Raw genomic sequence first — 21,738 nt, forward strand, 5'->3', positions numbered from 1 at the left:
CTGTCTAAAAAAGGGATCTTCTTTACTGCAGCATGAATTATGGAGCTGAGGACTTTGATAGTCCACAACTCCTGCAGGAGTAAATCCCTTGTTTGTGCCCATAAAAAAGAAGCAAAGGAGGATGTCATCGCCCTGGAAATGGCTGTGCGCACCCTTTCTCTTAACACTATCATTATGTGCTTATTTGCAGTAGCATCCATGGAAAAACTAAGAGGAAACTGAGTTCCTGTTCTAAGATACCCCATATAAACACTAACAGAAAGGCTGACTGAGGTAAGCAAACAGCAAACAAGTTTGCTGGTTTACTCACAAGTTAATTTGCACTTAAACAGCATTGCAGGTCTGCAAGTGAAAGAGTTGATTGAATGGTAAACAGTAAGGGTAGGTCAGCTCTCTAGTGCTGCATGGACTTGCTTTCCCCTTTATTCAGCACTGATGGGGCCACAGCTGGAGTAGTGTCCAGTTCTGGGCTCCCCAGTACAGCAGAGGCACAGACATACTGGAGAGTGGCTAGCAAAGGGCCACTAAGGTAGTGAAGGGACTGGAGCGTCTCCCCTATGAGGAAAGGCTGGGAGAGCTGGGACTGTTCAGCCTGGAGAAGGGAAGGCTCAGGGGGATCTCATCCATGTGTATAAATACCTGAGGGGAGGGTGCAAAGAAGATGGAGCCAGGCTGTTTTCAGGGGTGCCCAGGGAGAGGACCAGAGGCGATGGGCACAAACGGAGACACAGCGGGTTCCCTCTGAACATCGGGAAACACTTTTTTCCTGTGCGGGTGACGGAGCACTGGCAGAGGTTGCCCAGGGAGGTTGTGGAGTCCCCCCCCTTGGAGGTATTCAGAAGCCATCTGGCCGTGGTCCTGGGCAGCTGGCTGTAGGTGGCCCTGCTTGAGCAGGGAGGGGTTGGACCAGCGACCTCCGGAGGTCCCTTCCCACCTCAACCATTCTGTGACTTCATAGTAAGCTCAGCTCATTCAACCATTATAATACAGCCAAACGCAACACTGCTCATCTGGGACCACAGATCACACTCAAGTTATTCTCGTAGTAAATTCCTCTGTGACCAACAGGGACTTTCAGTGGTCACTGCAGGTAACACCGTGGGGCGAGGGGGGACCGTTAGTAAACAGAACCACGTAGACGGAAAAGAAAATTCCTTTTGCTTCCACGCTCAGCAGCAAAGCCAATGAGAGAAATGTGGACAAGGGGTGAGCTGGGGAGGAGCCATGGACAGCCACAATAACTGAGTCTGGAAAATCCTGCCAGAGGGTAGGGAATTTAAGCCTTCTTTAGTTTATTCAAGAGGTAGCCAAGGTGAAATGTGATTGTAGTCTGTACCTGCATGAAAAGGTTCCCATTGCTAATAGAAATCATTATGAAACTATGCAACTATGGAAATTAAATCTAGGCATGTTTAAACTGGAAAAGGTAAAACATTAGCCCAGAAGGACTCATGGTGGTGGTACACGCTCCATTATTTTGTTTCTTTAAGAACTAGCATCTAAAAATGCATGCTGTAGCTTTGTGGTTTCCAAACGTCGGCCCACCAAACCCTGGTGTGCCACGCATCTGTGTGTCGTAGCCTGAAGAGCCCTACTGCTTTCGCAGCACTCCCAGTTAAGGTCTGCAGTACAGTTACACGGTGGCAGCTACTGTCGTCTCTCCGATTGCCATTTCTCTGCATTAAGTCAGAAATGGTGACCACAAGACTCCTACTTGAGATCAGAAGAGTAAAGTTAAAACAAGCAAAACCTTTTGGCCAGACTACTTAGAAACCTGATTTTTCCCTCTTTTTTCAGTTTGAAAAACTTTTGATTGAAGTCCCTTAAAGCCCTAGTTAATGCTGACAATAGTTGCCTTCAAAGTGCATAATGTTGCATTTTTTTCATGATCATGAACTAACCTTACGGTCAGTCTTGTGGACGCTTGCTACGAAAAGCATTTAATCTTTTCAATACTACAATTTCCTCCACGTGCCCCTGTAACCTCTTGCTTCCTCACCTTACAGAAGCTGTTTTAACATATCGTTCATCACACAGAACTGACATCCCGGAGCCATCCTTGCCTCTCTCGCTTTGGGAAAAGGCACCAGATCTGGAAAGGGTCTGTTCAGTTCCATGTTACCTTGTCCGTATCCTCCTTTGTTCTCTGAACTGATCTCTCGCTTCCATTCTTACCTCTGTCCATTTTCGTACTGAAACCGACAGAGTTTGCTCCTCGCAATATTTGCTATTGCTCTACCTTGTGCCAGCAGAGAGGTAGCTTCACTCTGCAAACTGTAGCGGAAACTTTCCCTGCAGCGTCACCGGCACCCGATCGTTATTGCAAGGGATTCAAGAAAGAGACCACATAAAAGCAAAAGTATTTGAACACGGAATTATGGCTTATAGTCCATCTGTCAGACAGCCCTTACCTTGCCCTTGTCACAAGTCTCCAGATCGCTCTGTGTAAGACCAGAGAAGCCACATCCTAACGATCACTGATGCTACAGACGAGCAAAAATTCTCAAACACCAAAGGAAAAGCTATTGGTTTATATATAGATATATATATATAGATATATACTGTGTTTACAGAGTCAACAAGTTAAATGCAATATTCATAAGAGCATTAACAATAAAAATACAATCTGTGTGTAGCCAAGTACAGACTTAAAATGGTAAAACAGGAAAAAGGATCTCACCAAAAGTACAAATATACAGTACAAATTGATTTATTTAAAACAGTTACAAAAAAAGCACAACAAAATAGAGATTATCCTTAGAATTATTAATGCTTTGTTAAAGATCAGGTAGGAGGAAAGGGGCAGGAACAAGGTCGGAGGGGAGCACCTGACTAGTTCTAAGGCTTTAGATACAATGCGGTCGGTTACATGTTAATACAGCCATTACATAACTGGGATTATAGTCGAGGGATCAGCACTTATCTACAAAGACCTCCTTGCCTCAGGGCAGCCCAGCCGTTCCCCCCGTGCCACACGCCTGGTTCTCTGCTTTGCATGGGCAGACCCTCCCCTGGCGCTAAGGTGCCACGAAAGCGGAAAACGACTATAATGTGCAGGGGTGCGTTTGCGGGGTGGGGTGGCAGCAGCCTAGAAGGACGTTAGGGGCAAGTCCTGTCCTCCGTGGACAGATGTGAAGACCGTGGAAGGGCCTTGACCATCAGCATTTTAAGCCATATACGGAACACACCCTGGGCCAAACTGTACAGAATGTGCATTCGTAGCCATCTTAGCAGCTTCTGCAAAGTGTCAGGCCCTAGGACAGCCTGAAAGACAAAGAGCAGTTGTGAGTGACACTAGGGAAAGGCACGTGTGCTGCTGTGGGCAGGAACTAGCATTTGGGCTACTCAAGCTGCTGTAGTTTCCTTTCACAATATTTTCTGAGTGACAAGGATTGTTAGTTCTCTACGGGAGAAAGTGACTTCAAGTGTGGGGCGGGGACGGGGGGGCGGGGACACTTAATGTGAAAAGTGCATTATACTTGCGCACCTGCCGGAAAGGGGAGGCAGAGGGGCCTCTGCAGCTTTCCTTCTTTCCAGACAGAGCTTCCTCTGCATAGTCTGGTAGTGATGAGCGCTCGTCGCTTGGAGCAAGTCTCACGTTCCTGGAGCAACAGTGTACGCATAGCCTAGAGACAGGCCTGGCCTCTGCTGGGCAGCTGACCCAAGGAATGTTTCACGGGATGGGACAGACGGCTGCAGACACCCGTTATTGCATCCTACAGACTCTTGCCACAGAGCACGAGCTGGATAAGACCAAGGCCAGGAGGCCTCCTCCTCCGGGGAGGACAGACCACAGCCCTCCTCCCCTTCACAATAGCAGCAGGAAAACAGTATATTTCTCTGAGAAGCCTGTCACATCTCTGCCAGCAGAAAAGCCCGAATAACCATCTCATTCCACAACGTCTTCCTGGCTTTATCTCCTCCTTTCCCTGTAAACCTAAGAAATAAGGGCCTCCTCCATGGGCTCATTCATAGCCTTTCTGCTTACAGCAGAGCCTGTCTCACACACTCCCTGTTTCAGGAGAGCCTCAACGCTCAACACAGCCACCACCACAGGTGCTGAGCAACGCAGCCCAACCCAGTAAGGACAGATTCCAGTGATTACGAGTACTGCTAAGCTGGGCCAGAGGGCCGCCAGTGGCCCCTCCTGCCCACCGCCTTCGGGGCAAGCAGCCAGATGCCCAGCTTCTCCACCTCAATGCCCCGCCATGAGATGTGCCCCAAACCGTTGCTTCCATAGAAGAGCTGGCAGCTGAAACACGCACAACAGTGGGACTGACAGGGAGTCCGGATAGAAGCACCGAGGTCAAATTCACCCTGGCCTGTTCCGCAGAGCTGAGAGCTGCGCTCAACAGATGCGCAGCTAGCCAAAGTCCAGGCCAGCAGCCAGGTAAACACCAGGGCGAGCACCTTCACAGCCCTTCAGCTGCCTACAGTACAAAGCTATTTTAGCCACACAGCATCTTGCCTCATACGTCAGTGTCTGCCCTTTCGGACCACTGTTCAGTGCGGCTGAGATCTAGGAGTAGTAGTTACAGTAACACGCATGAGATAAGGCAGGCTCTCCAAACCCTCTCTCTAAAAGACGGAGACTTCTGTGCTCAAAGATGCACGAGGGGCTCCGCACCCTTCAGCTGCTCAGACATCCCCTCTATGCGTGCAACCAGCCCATCTACATTCACACGCCATACGTATGCAAGATCCCTTTCTTAGCTGCCTGCCACAGCTCTGAATTTTTCTGCATGCACCATGCAAAGAACAGGCAAGAGAACCCGGGCTCCTCTGCCTTCTGCCTTTGGCCACAGACACCCTGGATATCCTGAGCATTAAGTACTACCCAACATTAATCGAGGTCTTTGCGTAGGAGAGTCCAACGAACAGCAACTGTGAAACACACAAGGCGATGAGGGCAGGCACCGGGGCCCAGACAGTACGTTTTACTGACAAATGGTGCCATGAAAACAGCATCTGTTCCCACAGCTGCTGCATCCAAGGAGGCAGAATCTTCACATGACAGCATCACCATGACTTCATACATTTCAAATGCAGCTGATGAGATCGGAAGCAGTGTGTCATTTGGGGGAAGCTACATGGGATACAGGCAGCATCCTCATTATGGAGAAACCCCCGTGAGGCACAAACACTGAAGGCATGAGTAGCGCATATCTCGCCTAAGGCCTGAAAAGAAACTGTCCTCCTGGTGCAGGCATTTCAAAGGCAACAGAAACGGCTAGCAACGTGCTAGGAAAACAGGACCGATGGCCTGGATGGAAGGGACATTCTGGAGACTCCAATTTGCCTAATTCCCAGGCAGAGCACCGCTCTGAAGCCAACCAATTACAGGACACATTCCTGGAGAGCGTGCAGAACAGCCCTGAGACACCACCGCTGCAAGTGACCAAAGGACGGCTATGCCGAGGAAAGGTGCCGACACAGAAGCCATTCAGGGAAAGAGAGAAGCAGTGCCCTAGCAGTCAGGCGTGCCTGACGGAGAACTTCAGGAAGGTGAGAGAAGGGAGACAGAAAATGGTATGCTGAACATCAGGAGCCGCATCAGGACTCTAGCGGGGACCTGCACACTGAAAAGAAATCCTCTCAAAAGCCTGGTCCTAGCACAGAGATGGGCACCTTAATACAAGGAATACTTAATCCAAGTTAAGTCAGTGAAGACTCTTATCCTCAACATAATAGTGACGATTTTTTATTCTAGCTAAGCAGTTAGAGCTGGTGTCATAACACACCATCAGAGAGGGCAAATTAGTGTAACTACAGGAGCCTTCACTTGAATGGAGTGTTATTACCATAACGAGGTATTAATATAATTTGTATTAAACGTCACCGTGAAAAAGACTACTCTTGATTTTGCCATGTTGTTCTACAGAGGAACTCCAAAGTGAAGCATCAGAAAAACTAACACAAAACCACCCCAAAATGCCCTATGATGCTGTGATATTTTTAGAGTCCCTACATTAATCAGAGAACTGTACTTAGCAGAAACTTTGTACCTTGCCTGCACATGCACAAACACTCGTCCCTTGTCTAGAGCTTATTCAGGAAACTGTCTGCAGGGAAGAATTAGCCATCTGGAAAGTTTTCTTCTGATTTAATTACAAAATAGTCTCGGTCTTCTCACAGAAAAAGGATGTGTTTCCATCCTTCCCTAGAGAATGCTGAATATATTTTACTCCAGCTTAAAAAAAAAACAAAAACAAAAACAAAAAAAAACCAAAAAAACAACCAAAATGCAACCAGACAAAAAACCCCAACCCCATTCATCCATAGGCTAAGCCTCTGCAAAAACTATAAGCCCAAGAGATTTTTTTTTAAAGTTATTAACATGGGAAGAAAGATTTAATTTGGTGGCAAATAGTTAAATGTCTTTTATAGCAGGAAACTGGCGTCTCCCGTCCCAACTCATGTCCCATCCCAAGTGCTCAAGTTCCCTATTCACCTACACCCAAACCCATCCTTTTGGTCCTTCCTCTTGAATTTCTGTGATTCATTCAAATCTGTACATTCTTTGCAAGAAGAAAGAGCAGTTGGATTTGGTGGAAGAGACATTAAACAGAACCACCAGAGAAGCATCTCCGTCCTGCCCTCAAGAGCTCCATCGGTGAACGGTCCTTTTAAAGTGCATGTGTGAAGAAAAGGGATACTGGGAGTAGAGCCCCCTAAACTCCAGTGGGGACCCATCTCTCCCCATCATGAGAAAGGAGGAATAAAATCTTCAGCAATTTTATCTGCTACCTTAAGCCATGTCTGCCCTCCTCACCTCCCCACCTATCCTGAATGCTCAGACCCTGCCCTGCAGGGAATCAGTTATTCAGGGAGGTGTGAGAAAGCCCCCGCCTCCAACCTCTGGAATGGTCTCATCGCAAGCTCATGAGCACATCCCTGTTCTCTACCCCAGCTAGCCCGTTGCTGCTCCCTGAGGCACTGGAGCCCTCCCGATTCCCCAAGAGGAACTGGTCAGCCACTGAACTGGAACAAATCCAGTCCTGCAGGGCAGAAAGCAGCCTTGCTGGTGAACCTGTCGCAAAGTCTGTGCAATTTCTCCACCTGATGGTGAGGCTCACCTACAGGGGATGCCCTAGCTCACAGCCTCAAAGGGATCATTTCCCTGCATTAGAACGCCCTTCGATAGACAGCTTGACCTCCTGGGGAATGAAAGAGGGACGGAGCAGAGAGGACCGAGGCTCCTCTGCCTGCACGCTGTATCTTTGGAAGCCTGGGGCTGTCCAGCTGTGCTGACTGCCAGTCTCAGGCTGAGAGGGTTCTGCATGAGAGCTCTGGGCTGCGCTGTCCCTGTCTGTGTGGCTCTTCCTTTCAGCAGCTCTGTCAGACGGTTCTCTGGACCCCTGAGCTGTTCTTTCAGATCTCTCCCTAGTAGATATCAACTGATCTGTGAGAGGGTAGTTAGCCTGAGAAGCGGAGTTGCCATTCATGCTCTGTAAACTGATTGATATGCAGACATCGCCCACTTGCAGCCTGTGACAGGGCAAAGCAAAGAGCTGAGCAGTCTGCCCCGGGCTACAGGAGGACCAACCCTGGCCATACACAAAGAAGGGATGCTCTGGGGGCACGTCAATGCTCACTTTACTTTGTTGCTCCCCAACCACAAAATGCAGCGTGACAAGCCCTGGCCACTGGCTTTCCTGAATATCCACCACGGTGCTGGAGTCGATCTTCAGGCCCCCGCTCACCTCCGCACTGCGAACAAAGTCTTGAGTCTGCAGGTCCTCTACCCGCTTCAGCTCTCCTGTAGCCAGCTGGATGATGGCTCCTTTCATGAAGTGAGAGGGCAAGCGTGAGGAGCTGGGTGGCTGCAGCTGGGCCAAGTCCTTTTCAAGCGCGTCTCCTCGAGCCTGCGCGTCTGGGCTCCGCCTCACCAGGGTTTCTGAAGCGGAAGACCTGATGGGCTCAGATCCAACGGGAGCCAGGACTGGCTTGCCGTTGGCTATCACCATTCCTTTGGTTAATTGTCTTTGTCTAACCGGCTCTTCAGGGGACATTACGTACGGACTCCTGGACTGGCTTTTCTCAGCAGCAGCCCTCTCCACTGTGTTCCTCAGCGTGTCCTTTGACTCCCCCTGCTGATCAGGGATGTTATGGCAAAGGTTTAAAGGGCTCGGGTCATCTTTCCTCTGGGCTGCCAGAATGTGATAATCCTGAGATGCCAACACCCCCACCACCCTCTGAACCTCCAGATCAGCGTCTGGGGTGCTTCTGTGAGCTGGCACAGACACCTCTGTTCCCAACGTCTGGTAACCTGAAAGGAACTGTCCATCGACCGCACATCCCGCTGCAGCCCCTGGCAGACAGTCTTCAGCTTTACCGCTGGCAGAGTCCGCAGCCTCGCTGGTCCTCCTCACCACATTATGCTCCAGATGTCTCTGTCCACCATTGGCAGCAGCTACCTCTGAACTCAGCTGACTGTCTTGCTGAGGAGACTCTGGGCTTCCACCTGCTGTATGTGTCTCATACGCCGAATAGCCGGGTGGGAGGCGGGACATCTGATAATAAACAGGAATTCTACCTGGCGTGATATCTAACGGCTGGGTCCCAGCATGGTGCTGCATCTGGCCAGAAGGAGAGATTGCAGAAGCAGATTTGTTGAAGGTGTGGGTAGGAGAGGTAGTCTGGGGGGAAGGAGCGGCTTCTTCCGTGAAGAGAGAGGCATATGGCACAAAGTGGGGGACGTGAGAGGCGGTGAGGTTGGCGGAAGGAGACAGGAGAGGACTAGGCAGGAAGCCAGGAGGGACAGCATAGGGCACCGTGTAATGCGAGCCGATGAACTGCAGGGATGTTGGAGGGATCTGCGCGTAGTGGATAGGAGGGTAGGGCACCCCTGGGTGCTGGATTATTGGCGAGGTCACATTGAAGGCAGGGGGCAGGGGGCTCACGTTCACCACGGGGTGCAGGCCCGTGGGGGAGAAGGTGGCGGGTGGCACTGCCACTTTGTAGAGCATCCCGTACTGGTCCACCGTCAGCCCCGCCACTGCTTCCGTGGCCTCGCCGGGGCCATAGCGCAGGGCCGCGGGAGCCGGCCCAGCTGTCCGGGCCCACTCGGGGCCCTCGCCCGAGGCCTGGGCACCCCCCGCCCGTCCCGCCTCGGCGCCGGTGCTGGCGGCGGCGGCGGGAAGCTCCCGCTTCTTTGGCGGAAGGCACTCCTGGCTCCGCTCGTGGCCCGCTCTCATGGCGGCCCGTGGTGTCCCGGCAGCCCCGGCCGCGACGCTCGTTCATGGGGGCACCCGCAGGGGCTGCCGCACGCCGGCTCCCGGATCCCCGCTGCCGGCCGCCGCCTCACCTGCGCCAGGAACAGAGGGAGCCGTCAGTCCCGGCCCCGCCACCGAGCCGCCACGGGCCGCGGGAGCGGAGGGGGCCCCCGAGCCGCAGCGGCAGCGGGAGCCCCGAGCCGCGGGCCCGGGAGCGAGCGAGGCGGCGACCCCGAGCGCTCGTCCGGGGCCGCGGCCCCGGGGACGGAGGCGCCCGAGCCCGGCCGCCGGCCCCACCCCCGGCCCCGGCCGCGCCCCGCCCCGCCCCGCCGAGCCGAGCCCGGGGCGCCGCGGCCGCGCCCCGCCTCCGCGGGCCCGCCCGGTGCCCACCGCGGCCCGCGGCTCACCCGCCATCGCCCGGCTCCTCCTCCGCGACCCCCATCGGCCCCGGCGCCGCCCGCGGCCGCCTCCGGCCCGACCCCTCCCCGCGCCGCGGCGCACGGCAATGACGCGTGCGACGCGCCGCCCCGCGCGGCGGAAGTGCCTCACCCGTCGGCAGGGGGCGTGACGACGCCGCGCCCGCCGCTGACGTCACGGGGCGCCGGCAGCGCCCGTTGTCGTGGCGACCGGCCGCGCCCACCGCCCGCCCCGCGGGGCCGCCCCCGGGGCGCCGGGCGGAGCCGAGCGGGCGGGGCCCGGCCTCAGCGCCGCCGCCGCCGCCGGGCGGCCTGCGGGACGGGGCCGGGCACGGGGCCCTGCCGGCGGGGGGCCGGGGGCGGGGCGTGCCGGCGGGCCGGCCGGCGGAGGCGGGCGCCGGGGCAGGACGGGCCCGCGCCCGGCCCTCGGCCCGGCCGGAGCGACGCGCTGCGGCTGCGGGAGGCGCCCGGTGCCGGTGGTCCCCAGGCCGCGCTGGCTGCGTCCTGAGGCGCCCGCCGTCTCGCGCGCCCAGGCGGGCTCTCCCGGGGGCGGGGGCACGGCGGCCCGCCCGGTCCCTGCCCCGCTGCCCCGGCACAGCCTCCTGCCGCACCGTGCCCCTCGCCCGCCGCGCTCCGGGCAGCCTCCTGCTTGCCTGGGCGCCGCCGGCCGCTCCCCGCAGGCGCGCGGCTCCTCGGCGCTCCCCGGTTTTTGCGGTGACAGAGGGCGCTGGGAAGCGCAGGGAGGAGCCGTGCCGGGAGCGGGGGCCTGGGTCCCCTCCCCGAGCTCCCCCTTCCCGGGCCGCAGGCTCAGCCGCGCCCGGGCCCAGGCCCCCTCGGGCCGGTTTGGCGCCCCCGCGAAGGCAGAGCGAGCCCGGGGCGCGCGGCCGTGCCCGCCCGCGGCCGCTCCCCACCGGCCTCCGACACCGGGCGCTGGGCTCTGCGCTGCTGCCGCCGGGCCGGCGTGGCGCCCGCGAGTCGCCAGCGAGCGCTTAGGAGGAGCTCGAGGGGCCGGCGGGAGAGCGCGCTCCCTGCGCCCAGCACCGCCGGCCTCCTCCCGGGCGGCCCCCGCGGACCGGGCCCCGGAACCCTGGTTGCGGGCGGCGCGACCCGCCCGGCCTCACGGCGGGGCAGCGCTCGCCGCGGGGGACCGCCCCGCCCGTGACGTCATCACTGACTGCCACGGAGCGGCCGCCCCTCTCCTCGCAGGCCCGGCATCGCGGGTGCTTCCGCCAAGAAAAGTAGTGCGAGCGGCCTTTTCTGCCCCGCCGCCGCCGGTGCCGCGCCGCCCCGCCGCTCTCCCCGCTGAGGCCGCCGCCGCCGCGCCCCCGCCCCCCACCCGCGGCCGGCAGAGGCCGGGAGGCCGAGGGGAGCGTGCCGGCTCGCGGATCCCTCCGCCTGCGGTATGGGTGCTGCGGCCCCGCCGCCGCCATTTTGAATGCCTGGTTCCTGCCGCTGCCGCTTCCTCCGCTGCAGGGACCGGCCCGGTGAGTGCGGCCGCGGCGCTCGCCGCCCCAGCCCGCCTCAGCGCCGGGCGTTCGCCGCTCGCCGCCTCCCCTCCCTGCGCCGCCGGCCGGGCCGGGTCTCCGCTGCCGCGGCCCGCGAGGTCCCGGCCGCCCGGGGCCCCCGCGTGCCGGCGCTGCCTCTGCCCGCCGCCGAGCCCCGCGGCCGGGCTGCGGCCCCGGGCAGCGCCGCGGGCCTTTCTGCCGGCGGGGCCGCCCGATGCCCTCCGGCGGCCTCGGCCGGCGCCACTGCTCGCGGGCGGCCGGCCGCCCTCGGCCCCCGGCCGCGGCCTGCGCCCCCCGCCCCCGCCCGGCGGTCCGGGCCCGGCTCGGACTCTGCCCCGCTGCCTGCCGCCGCGCCGGGGGCGCGTTCTGCGTCCTTCGGCTTTTACCCGCTGGAAGGGCGTCGCTGGCAGGTTTCTCTCCGCTCCCCTCGCCCCCGTTACTGGGACCGGGGCGAGCCTGCACAGCGTTTTTCGAAGTGGGAAGCGCAGAGCTGCAGAAGTTCCGTCAGGACGGAGCGTGGCGGCGCTGGCCGGGCTGGAGGCCCTCGGCTCCGCGAAGTGGCTCGGACGTTCGCCTCCGTCCTTCCTTTGGTATTTTGTTGCTTGTGCCGCACAGCTGCTCGGAGCGTTGCAGTCAGCGTCTCGCTAGTACTTAGAGTGTTTGCGTGTGGTCTCACGGTTGCGTGGGTTTTAACGGAAACAAAAATCTATCATTTCTGGCCAAAGGCGTTTGCAAGGATGGGTTTGTGTGAGTGGCAGGCTGCTGTTTGAGAATCAGCCTGTAAAGCCAGTTTCAAGTCCCTTCTTCAAGGGAGTTGGTCGAGTTCTCTCTCTTCTCTCCCAAGCAGTAAGACAAGTCATGAGGTTTTTTTATAGTAAGAATTTTTTGAAGTTTGCAGATAGAAAGTTGTGTGTTTTATTACATTGTAAATGATGCTTAGAAATGCTTAGTGATATATTTTAGTTTCTGATGCTTGAATTGTTAATGGAAAGGTATGGAATCCCAGTGGAGCACCTTTGGAAGGATGACGTTTCATGTGCATGACCAGAAGGTGTATGTGACCCATACTGGCTTTTACAAAGTAAAATATATGTATATTTTTCCCTGTGTAGTACCCCTAGCATCCAACGTTTAAAATGGCAGATATTTTTGTGCTGTTTTCTTTTTCTCTTTTTCCTGTTCTGCTTCTTTGTGATAGTGCACAGCTGTTTTCTGTATGCCTGTGTCCATCTGTCCATCCCCCCCCCCCCCCAACTACACTTGTTATTTTTTCCTTTGTTTATTTGCGTGTCCTGTTCTATTGCCAGATTCTTTGTTTTGCCTACTCATGTGCACTCTAGTATTTGGCACGGGATTTGAAAACTTTACTGGGTACCTGAGAGCTCAACAAAGGCAAGAGATTTTGTGTTTTTTTCATGCCGAACCCCTCGATTCTTCCACAGCAGGAGAAGGGGGGGAAGGTATTTAAATCTCTGTGAGCTGAGAAGGGGGCAAGTAAGTCTGGGGTAATGGTTTTGTGAAGGGATCCAGCTTTTCTGTCTCCAGTGTGTAGGAGAACTTTCAGGTTTCCTCCTTTTTTGACAAAAAAAGCGTTCTCTTCCTTTTTCTTTTCTTTTGTTTGTTTGCTCCTGTGACTGCTGATCTGGCTTTTTTCCTAGAGGTGGTATGATAGGAATGGGGGGTCCTGCAGCACCTTCGTTGCAATGTCCTGGCGAGAGAGTAAGGGATACAAAAATGTTCTGATTCCCTATAGCTCCTTTGCATACAGAGTTTTGCATTGGCATCGTTGTAAACTAAAATGAGATCAGTGAGTTTGTCAGGCAATAATGTCAAAAGGCTGTGAACAGCAGCAAAGGAACGGAATTGGTCTGAGCCATGCAGACAGACGGCACTGGTTAATGCAGTTCAGATTTGGAAAGTCGCCTTTCAAAGTGTAAGGGCTCATAAAAATCTTAGCTCATTCTAAAGTTGATGGCGCTCATTCAGTAAAGCTTCTTGTGCCTCTTCAGTATGAATATTTGTTTTTATTTTTAAGTTGGCAATGTATATAACTTCACCAGACGGGTTGTTTGATTTCTTTGTGTTTTTTAATAATGAGGCAAGCTCTTCTGACTGAACGTGGTGTTAATTTCTTCTGCGTGGCACTCAGCTGTTCTCTGAGGAAAAGGGTCTGGTCTGCCTTGGTAGCAGTATTACTTCATTGGATGAGAGTTCTGGAGTTAATAAGTAATATACCATGAGGCTGTAACTCGAAAAACAGAGTTACAGTAACGTGAGTGCAAGTGAATCTGCTAATATCACAAGTAGCCTTTATCTGCTGTTTGGCAGAGATGCTATAGGTAAAATCTAAGATCAGAGCTTCGTAGGGCACAGCTGAAGTTACCTGGTATATTGCAAAGTTTATATTAATGAATGTAAAAATGCAGCGTCTTGTCTTTCATCTGGCATTAACCAAGGTAAAGAGAGGCGTGGGGTTTTTGTCACAAAGTAGTAGCTTTTTTTTTTTTTTTTTTTTTTTTTTTTTTTTTTTTAAATTTCAACTCTACAGGAAGGTGAACAGGAAGTAAAATAACCAGATTACCTTACGGATCAAAATAGTTAGGAAACTAGAAGCAGGTGAGAAATACAAAGGTAATGTAGGTCAGCAGTGATTGAAATATAGAAACAGAAGCCAGGAGATCTGGAATTCTCATCTCATCTGTCACACTGATCAGCTAAGTAGATGTGGTAACTCTTCTTCCAATGCTTCATTTGTTAGCTTGTAAGAAAAGGGAAATATTTATTTTCCTCTTTGGCAGGTGTTGAGGTTAATATTTGTAATGGTTGAATCTTTTGAAGCCAGTTCAGGAGTCGTTTGGTTTGGTGTGTATGTACTGTTGTGCAGGAACGGGAACCTGATGAAAAGTGCTTACCTGGTCTCGCCAAATTCTGTTGTTGGGCTGCAGCCACAGGAAGCGAAGAGAGGAGCGGTAGGGCTGCGCTCAGTCCGGCTGGCTCCTGGGATCTGTTCAAACCGAAGGCCCTTAAGAGCAGCAGCGTAACATCCTCTGTCGCTGTCCTGTCTCTCCTCCTCCTCTCGGCTTCTGAACAGCATGGTGGCTTGCCTCTTGAGTACTCTTGTGCTACATTTCTTGGGTTTTGAATATAACTGGGAATGGGACCATCATGTCTTCTGAGACTTATTTTTTAGGTCTTGTAAGGGGAAAAAATGCCCCAAAACATGACCTCTTTTTTTTTTTCCCCCCCTTCCCCAGGTTGTCTTTGCATAATGCAAAATGTAACACTGATGCCTTTTATTATCGTACTATATTTGAAGCCCCCTGCTGCCTTAATTTCTTTTTGATTTTCTGATGTCACTTACTTTCTACTTTCTAGTTCTTTGTTGTATTAAATAGCTTTTTCTCAAGAGAGATTACTTTTCCACTTGGAATGCTGTATGGTTGGTTGCTTTTTCTCTCAACCCTTTTCTGTTGCCTTTGCCCTTCTTTGCCCTTCTTGATGATGATGGTGCTCCTTGATTAGGTGTTTACTGTTTTCTGTATAAATATTGATAATATTAGACTGTATACCAACATCTCTGCTTTTGTGCACAGCTTCACCTCTATTTGCAGTGTATATTTCTGGTTTTACTGCCAATATACCTGTTTGTTTTTTTTTTTTTTAAGTATCTGATAGAAGTGTAAAGCCCACTGATAGTAGTATGGAGTTGAGGCCATCAGTATTTTGTAGCTAACCATTGCAGTTATTCCTTACATGTAGTGCAGACGTGTCTTCTGCTTTTGTGTACAGGAGGCTTGAGTCAGTCATACTGAAGCACGTAGGGGAGTTCTGCTACTGATTTCAGTTGGGAGTTGGGTCAGGCTTTAATTATGTAACTTCCCAAAAACTGTTTTTGCTTGAGGAATGTGATTACTTATGCATGCGTTGGGGTGGAGCAGCTTAAGTTGTGTATTTTAGATGTGTTTGAAAATGTATGCTGCTTCAGTCTTGGGTTGCTTTCAAGGATAAACCAAGTTCAGAAATACTGTTTACAGGAAAAGCTATAACTGGCTATGTATCTTACCTGAATTGAAAATTCAGATAATTTCCCCAAACAGTAAAGCCTTTCTGTGAATAATTCCATGAGCGTTGTCAGGTTTCATGTCTTAATGTTTCCAGAATTTAAGGCTAAATAATAATGGAATTTTAAAACGTCTGGTAATTTGATAATTTGCCCTAAAAAAGTTGTTAAGCAACTTTTTCTTTTTTTTTTTTTTTTAATTTCATTAATATATTGAAGGAGTGGGTTTAACTTTTTTTTTTAGACATAAGCTAATATTTCTGAATAGTTTCCAGAGGGAAGGATCTCGACTCAGTTACACGTTTAAGGATAGTAAGTCCTTTTGTCTTTACACTGCAATTCCTGATAGAGGAATATAGGTTGGCTGAAGCACATGAGCATTTTACATGTAGGTTTTGATAATATTAGGTGCTTCTTGTAAATATAAAAGGTTATTTGATGAACAATCATATTTGAATATGATTTTATTCTAAGAGAAACTTTAGTAAGGTTCTATACTTAAATATTTTAGGCATAACGGCGTGTTGAATGAAATCTTTAACTTTGAAACATGACGAGCTTAACTAGTAAAAGTCTACAAAAGTGGAGAAAATAGTGATTTAGAAGCATAATTTAAATGAAATGTTTTTAATACATTTTGATTTTTGCTTTCTTGATTCATTTTTTTCATTTTTGGATAGTTTACTGGGAATAAGCTGCATAAAGAAAGAATGCCTTTTTTATTGGTTCAGGGGAAGAAGTCATGGATAGCAGAGGGAGGACAATCACTGAGGTAACACCTTTCATGCAATCCAGAGACTAGGAAGAAAGCTGGAATTCTTTTTGTAAAGGAACTTAGACACTAGCGCCCTATACCATTGAAACTAATCCGAATTAGGTATCTAACTCTCTCAGAAGCTTTGGTCTTGATAGTAAATTACTCTAATGAGCAAGGCCTTCAAAATGAGAAGGGGGAAACAGGCTTGATGAGGTGAAGAATTCTGCATTCGGTCCTGCCAGATACTGTAAATATTAACTGGTAGGCTCTTCTCAGGTACTCGGGGATCATCCCTGATTCCTAGAACTCGTAGTTAGCAAAGAAATGGCAGAGGGAAACTGCTGCTGTAAACAAAATGAGAAAAGAGGTAGCTACTTTGAAAAATTGCCTTGTCATTTATGTTAATGTGCAAAGAATAAAAACATATGCCTGTACTGGGGAAAAATGTTAACTAATCCTGAAGAACAAGACCTGCTGCTTTGAGGGAAGTTCTAAGCTGCCTTTAGCCAGCTGAAGTTAAACTGCAGGTCTGCTATTACTAGATGATAGGTCCTCTAGGTTAGTCATCTTGATAGGTCCTCCGCGTTAGTCATCTTGTGCAATGAAATGCATTTCTGTAATACAGAGAAGTCGGTAAAATTTAATTTTTCATGGCAGTTTGCTATTTGATGGCTTTGTAGTTGTCACCTGAAGCTGACTTTTCTTAATCTTTCACGTGGTTCACCATGTGAATTTCAAGATTCTGTTTCATTTCAAGACAAGTTATATAGTCAAAATTAGACAATCACTTAAGTGTTTTAATTCTTCTGAGCTCTACATTGTTTAATCCTATTTATATTTTGCTTTTATGATTCTTTAGTGTTCTTTTTGTTTTAACTCTCATTATTAATCTGTTTGTTGATGTATAGCCCTAATTCCCTCCTTTAGTGCAGTCTGTATGGTGGTGTATCGAGTCCCAGTAAGATTTTGATACCGTAACTCTTTGACTGCCTTAGTAGAGCCACGGTATGGTTACGCTGCGTGTTGTCCATACTTTGCTTATATGATCAGGAAAATCATAAGTACTTGTCAGTAAATCATCATCTGGGGCTTGCTGAAGCTCTTTTCCATTCTTTGTGCCTTTCATTATGCTGCAGCTTCCTAGAGTGCCAGCTCTATATCCATGGGGGGCATGAGACCTTGTGCCTGTCTTGCTGTTACAGCTTGTCATGCTCAGTGAGTCTAGCCTCCAGTCACGGATTGCTTGGCAGTGCGTATGTGGAAAAATGTTTGTTTCCTATTGTTCTGTGATCTATCAGAATCCTAGAAAATTGATATACAAGTAATGCTGAGAGTTGATTTGACTAAGGGGAGGGAAGGCCATGGCACTTCTGATGTGTATTTCCTCTAGAAAGGAGCAAGAAAAGCGGAGCCAGTGCGGTCTTCTCTCTTTTGGTTAGTAGTGTGTTTTGGTTTGTTTTGTTTTCTTTAGCTGTACATCTGCAAGTGCATACTGATTTGAACTATATCATGTGAAGTGGTTGCTGTCTTGTGTGAATTAATGTTTTCCATCCTGTAGAAGTATCCATGTAATCTCGGTGCCTCTATTATACCTCTTCTGCCTGCTTTTCTACTAAGTCTGCAAAACGCATGCTTCTGGCCTGCAATCATGCTACTTCAAGTCATAGCATTGTGGGCGTAATAGTTAAGTTACAGCCTGCCCCTGGACAGGAGTCACCCAGATGAACATGGGATTGTCCAGGAAGCGGTGTGGATGATTTATTGGGTCGCCGTTGAGTATGAAAATATATGGACCTCAAAAAGCTAAAGGAATTTCTTGGGGGGTGGGAGTGAAACTGAGATTCTGAATGACTCGATCAAGTCTTGCGATACCTGCACAAGACCTGGTTTGTTTGCTCAGATGGCTTGGATTGAGGATGATTAGCTCTCCTGACCCCTACAAACTATGGACCTTTGCTTGATGACCAGGGGGCATATGCTGCTCACCTTAGAGCTCTGGGAGAGATTAACAGGCAGGACATGAAAAATGACTGCTCAGGTATCCCCAGCTCCTTCGTTCAGCTGTTTGAGCTGCACATGCGGCTCTGTATTTTTTAATTAACTGGTAGTATGTGCCCCAGCAGTCCCTGCTGGCTTGGCTTCTCCCAGTTTTGTAGTTATTTACTCAGTAGACCTTATGTCAATACCATCTTGATGCTTGTTGCCTGATGTAGTCAGTGATCTAAGAGCTGCAATTAAAGTTTTTGTGAGCACCACGTGGCTCTTTGGGTGCCTGTATTCTGCAGGTGCCTCTAGGAAGCCATTCTGTGGGTTGTAGCAAGATGGACCATGTTTGTTTCACCTTGCTGCTGCTTAGGATAATGCTGCAGTAACAGAGGCATTTAAGCTACTATGCCTGCAGAATCAGTATTATCTGTGCTGTACAGGGGGGAACTGAGACGATGAGGTGGTCTAGGAGAACTGATTTGCTGGTGGTTATGTGGAAGCCATGTCTGACTATGTCTTTAAAATGTGACAAAGTGTCTGAGAGATCCAGTAAAAAGGAAGAACTGTTCACTATTTGAAGTTTTCTTATGTTATGTTCCTAAGCAAAATTCTTGATCTATTTTCCTGCCCTTATTCTTCTTCTCAATTGGGGTTCATAATTCATTTTCTCAGTACCTCAGCATGGATGAGATGCTTTTTTGAAGGCCACATGCCTGGATAGGACTCTGTTTTGTTGCCCAGTATAGGAATATGATACATAGCAGAGACATACATTAGAAGTCAGACTGATAAGCAATGTGTAAAGAAAACAAATTCATAGCGCAAAAAAAAAAAAATCTGCATTATTTACATCAGTACTTTGTATGGAAAAACTTACTGGGATTCTCATGTTGAAATTTGTGAGAAATACTCTCAAACTGAAATGTCACAAGAAGAACTCTTGGAACAAATAGGTAAAATTAGTAATAAATTGCCAATAGAAAGTAAAGTTCACCAGTATCTCTGAAGGAACTCAAAATTGTTCAACTTGTAAATCTGAAATGTCACTATCTTAATCAACACTTTATTTACAACAAGGGTAGGTGATCTGATGTGTTTGTGTAGTTTGTGTGATGCCAGTTTTTTAAAAGGGTGCCAGGAGAGGACCCAGGAACTGCATGGTTCTTCACAAGTTCTTAATATATGGGTAAGGGTGGTCTGGATTATAAAATTGTTGGATTTTCAGAAATCTTGACAGAGCTTCTAACAAGTTTTTTGGTCTTGTGTTGGTTTTTGTTTTTTTTTTTTTAATTGCACAGCTTTTTTTTTTTAAAAGCACAGCTTTTCAAGGGAGATCTTATTGTGAATTAATAACTGCCTAAGGAAGAAACAATAGTGACCAGACAATGACAGAAAAATCTGTCTGCTTTTGTAATAGGAAGAGGTTATTGAAAGGCACTCTGCAAAACTGTGCCGTTAAGTGTGTTCATAAATCAGTCTGGAGAAGAGGAGTGAATAGTGAGGTGACAGTTTCATCCTAAAGCTACGGAAGGATTTTGTGATACTAAGGAAGTATGCAATAAGATGGTAAAATGAATTCATTGTCAATAAATGCAAAGCAATGCCTACACTGAAAAGAAATTACTATAAAGATAAATATATAGTGAAAGGCTCTAAATAAGTTGTCACTTAAGCCAGAGGTCCTAGTGCTATCTGTAGGATCTTTATAAAAATGTCGGCTCAACAGCAGCCGAACAGGCAAAGTGATTTAAACATTTTTAACTTTCTAAGTGCAAAGAAAAAAAAAAAAAACAAAACACACACTTCTTTGTAAACTCATGGTGCGCCCATTGCTTGAATACTTTTTGTAGGTCTACTCTTTGTTTAAAAAAAAAAAAACCAAACAAACCAAAGGTGGCACTCTGAGAGGTAGAGAGCGATAGGGAGGAATTGTGCAATGGCTCCATACAGGAAGAGATTAGAGTAGGACTTTACTGCCTAGAAAGGGAGGTGGCTGAGGGGTAGGTATGATTAAAGGCTGTAAAATCATAGATGATATAAAATCAATTAATAGGTGATGAATGCTTACTTTCTCACGGTGTATGAACTCATTTAGTATCCTTTACTTGGTGAGACAGCAGGTTTAGAGCAGAAGATAACTTTTCATGGAATTTATAGTTAAACTGTGCAAATTATTACCGTGGGTATGAATGGGAAAAAGGTTGGATGCTTTAAAAAAGCGATGAGATAAATCTATAGATCTGTAGAGAGGTGCTATGCAGAAAGATACTGTCTGCGGGTCAGGACGTCCCCTAAGCTGCAGGGAAGGTACCGAGGAGATGCGCTTTCTCTGTGAATTCCGCTATGCACCCGCTGCTTCCCGTCCCGAGACAGCACACGGGCTTCGGTCAGCTCTGTGCCTTACCTGGCACGGCGGCTGCTGTTGTTCCCTGCAATTTCCTCTTCGTGCCCGGTAGTGCATCAATACAGGGCAACAGATATTTGATCATGCAGGCCATTAGTGCGAAAGCTCTCACCATATTATTAATTGTTTGGGTGTGTGCATATTGTGTCATGCAAATAGTCAAACTTAGCAGAAAATCAGCAGGAATTACCCAAGGTCTGTCACGTTAAAGGTCTGTCGGCATTATAATAGGCTTTGGAATAGTTGATAATAGGTAAATATTAATCTGTTCTGGAATATTTCTGAATTTAAGTGTTCTCATGTCCAAAGCTTCTTCACACCTGCAATATCTATTGCTTACACTTACTTGAAATGTCTAAAACTTAAAAATGAGATGAGATTTCCAGTGTATTAGCATGCAAAAGAATCTTAAAGTTGCTGAAGGCAGAAATCAAATACCTGATGTAAGAATTTCTTGGTAGTAAGAGAACGCTTGCTTGTGGAGGGGAAGAAAAGCCAACCTGATACGTTGCATGGGAATTACTGTGCACTGAAATGCTAGAAGAGTGTGTGCAGAGGAAAGGAGCTCAAGCCCCAAGGAATAACAACGTGAAGTGATTTGTGAGGGGGAGGCACTGTTTTATATGGATGGGTGTGAAGCTTTTTTTTATAGGGAGAATTCAAAGGTATATTTTAAAAAAAAGCTGAATGATTTTAATATTGATTAAAAAACCCAACAAGTATGGAGTTGCAGCACAAGGACAGAAGTTCTGAGTGTTGGAAAATAAATCATAGCTTTGTCTTCTGCCCTTCACGTTGTCCTCCGTCAGAGCGGTTCTGAGCTGTCCTGTCCTTATCGGACAGGAAGGGTACGAGAGATACAATTGCTCTTAGCAAGTAGTTCAGATTGGACTGTACCTGTAGTAACTGCCTGTTAGTGTGTTACGCAGGCGAAAACAGGAGGTAGCCTCATAATTTGGCTGTCATCTGATTATGAGTTTTATTCTTTGATTCTTTGCTTTCTGAAATGCTGGTTTCTGCTTGCTTCCCTGTGGTTGTGTCAGGAGGAAAAATAATCTTTACAGCGTGGCTTGCTGATTATTTATGCAAGGGCATTTGTAAATATAGACTATTTGTTTTGTTCAGTGGCTGGATGATGTTAGGGTGAAATCATATTAGATCTTCAGTGTTTGTTTTCATTTTACCTGCCTTCTCAGTGAGGTAGGAAGTCCTGCCTAAACAGTGGTGAAGGATGCAAAATAAACGTTCATAAAAAGCTGCACTTAGAATATATGGGAACTTTGGTCAATGTTGTTTCCCTGTTGACTAAAACTGTTTAGGCAGTCTGTCGTTTTACTTTCTGTTGTCCAGGGCCGAACTTAACATGCTGAAGTCCTCTATGGGCATACCTACAGA

The 21,738-nt window shown here is 49.2% G+C and overlaps 2 protein-coding genes across 6 annotated transcripts in view; one reads left to right on the forward strand and one right to left on the reverse strand.

Moving 5' to 3' along the window:
- Window positions 1-2,583: 2,583 nt before the first annotated feature.
- ATXN1L (ataxin 1 like) lies at window positions 2,584-9,712 on the reverse strand. Of its 3 annotated transcripts, none has more exons than XM_082319435.1 (3): window positions 9,623-9,712; window positions 7,704-9,307; window positions 2,584-3,264 (listed from the first exon to the last, which is right to left on the reverse strand). In XM_082319435.1, the coding sequence occupies exons 2-3, from the start codon at window positions 9,195-9,197 to the stop codon at window positions 3,100-3,102; spliced, it is 1,659 nt and encodes a 552-aa protein (XP_082175561.1). In that variant the 5' UTR covers window positions 9,198-9,307; window positions 9,623-9,712; the 3' UTR covers window positions 2,584-3,099. The 3 variants fall into 3 exon arrangements, 2 of the variants coding, with proteins under 2 accessions (XP_082175561.1, XP_082175560.1); XR_014228955.1 differs by having other exon boundaries at window positions 3,178-3,264; window positions 3,488-9,307; XM_082319434.1 differs by having other exon boundaries at window positions 3,154-9,307.
- Window positions 9,713-10,954: 1,242 nt separating this feature from the next.
- The window catches only part of AP1G1 (adaptor related protein complex 1 subunit gamma 1), a 54,063-nt gene continuing 43,279 nt past the window's right edge, over window positions 10,955-21,738 (forward strand). Inside the window, exon 1 of one of the 3 annotated variants that reach the window (XM_082319696.1) lies at window positions 10,955-11,115. The gene's annotated coding sequence lies outside the window, so the exon portion shown is untranslated. Of the gene's footprint in view, window positions 11,116-11,436; window positions 11,727-21,738 lie in introns of those variants that run through there. The other 2 variants (XM_082319694.1, XM_082319695.1) reach the window with 2 other exon arrangements.

The sequence above is a fragment of the Platalea leucorodia genome, assembly GCF_965183815.1.
Source record: "Platalea leucorodia genome assembly, chromosome: 8".
Lineage (NCBI taxonomy): Eukaryota > Metazoa > Chordata > Aves > Pelecaniformes > Threskiornithidae > Platalea > Platalea leucorodia.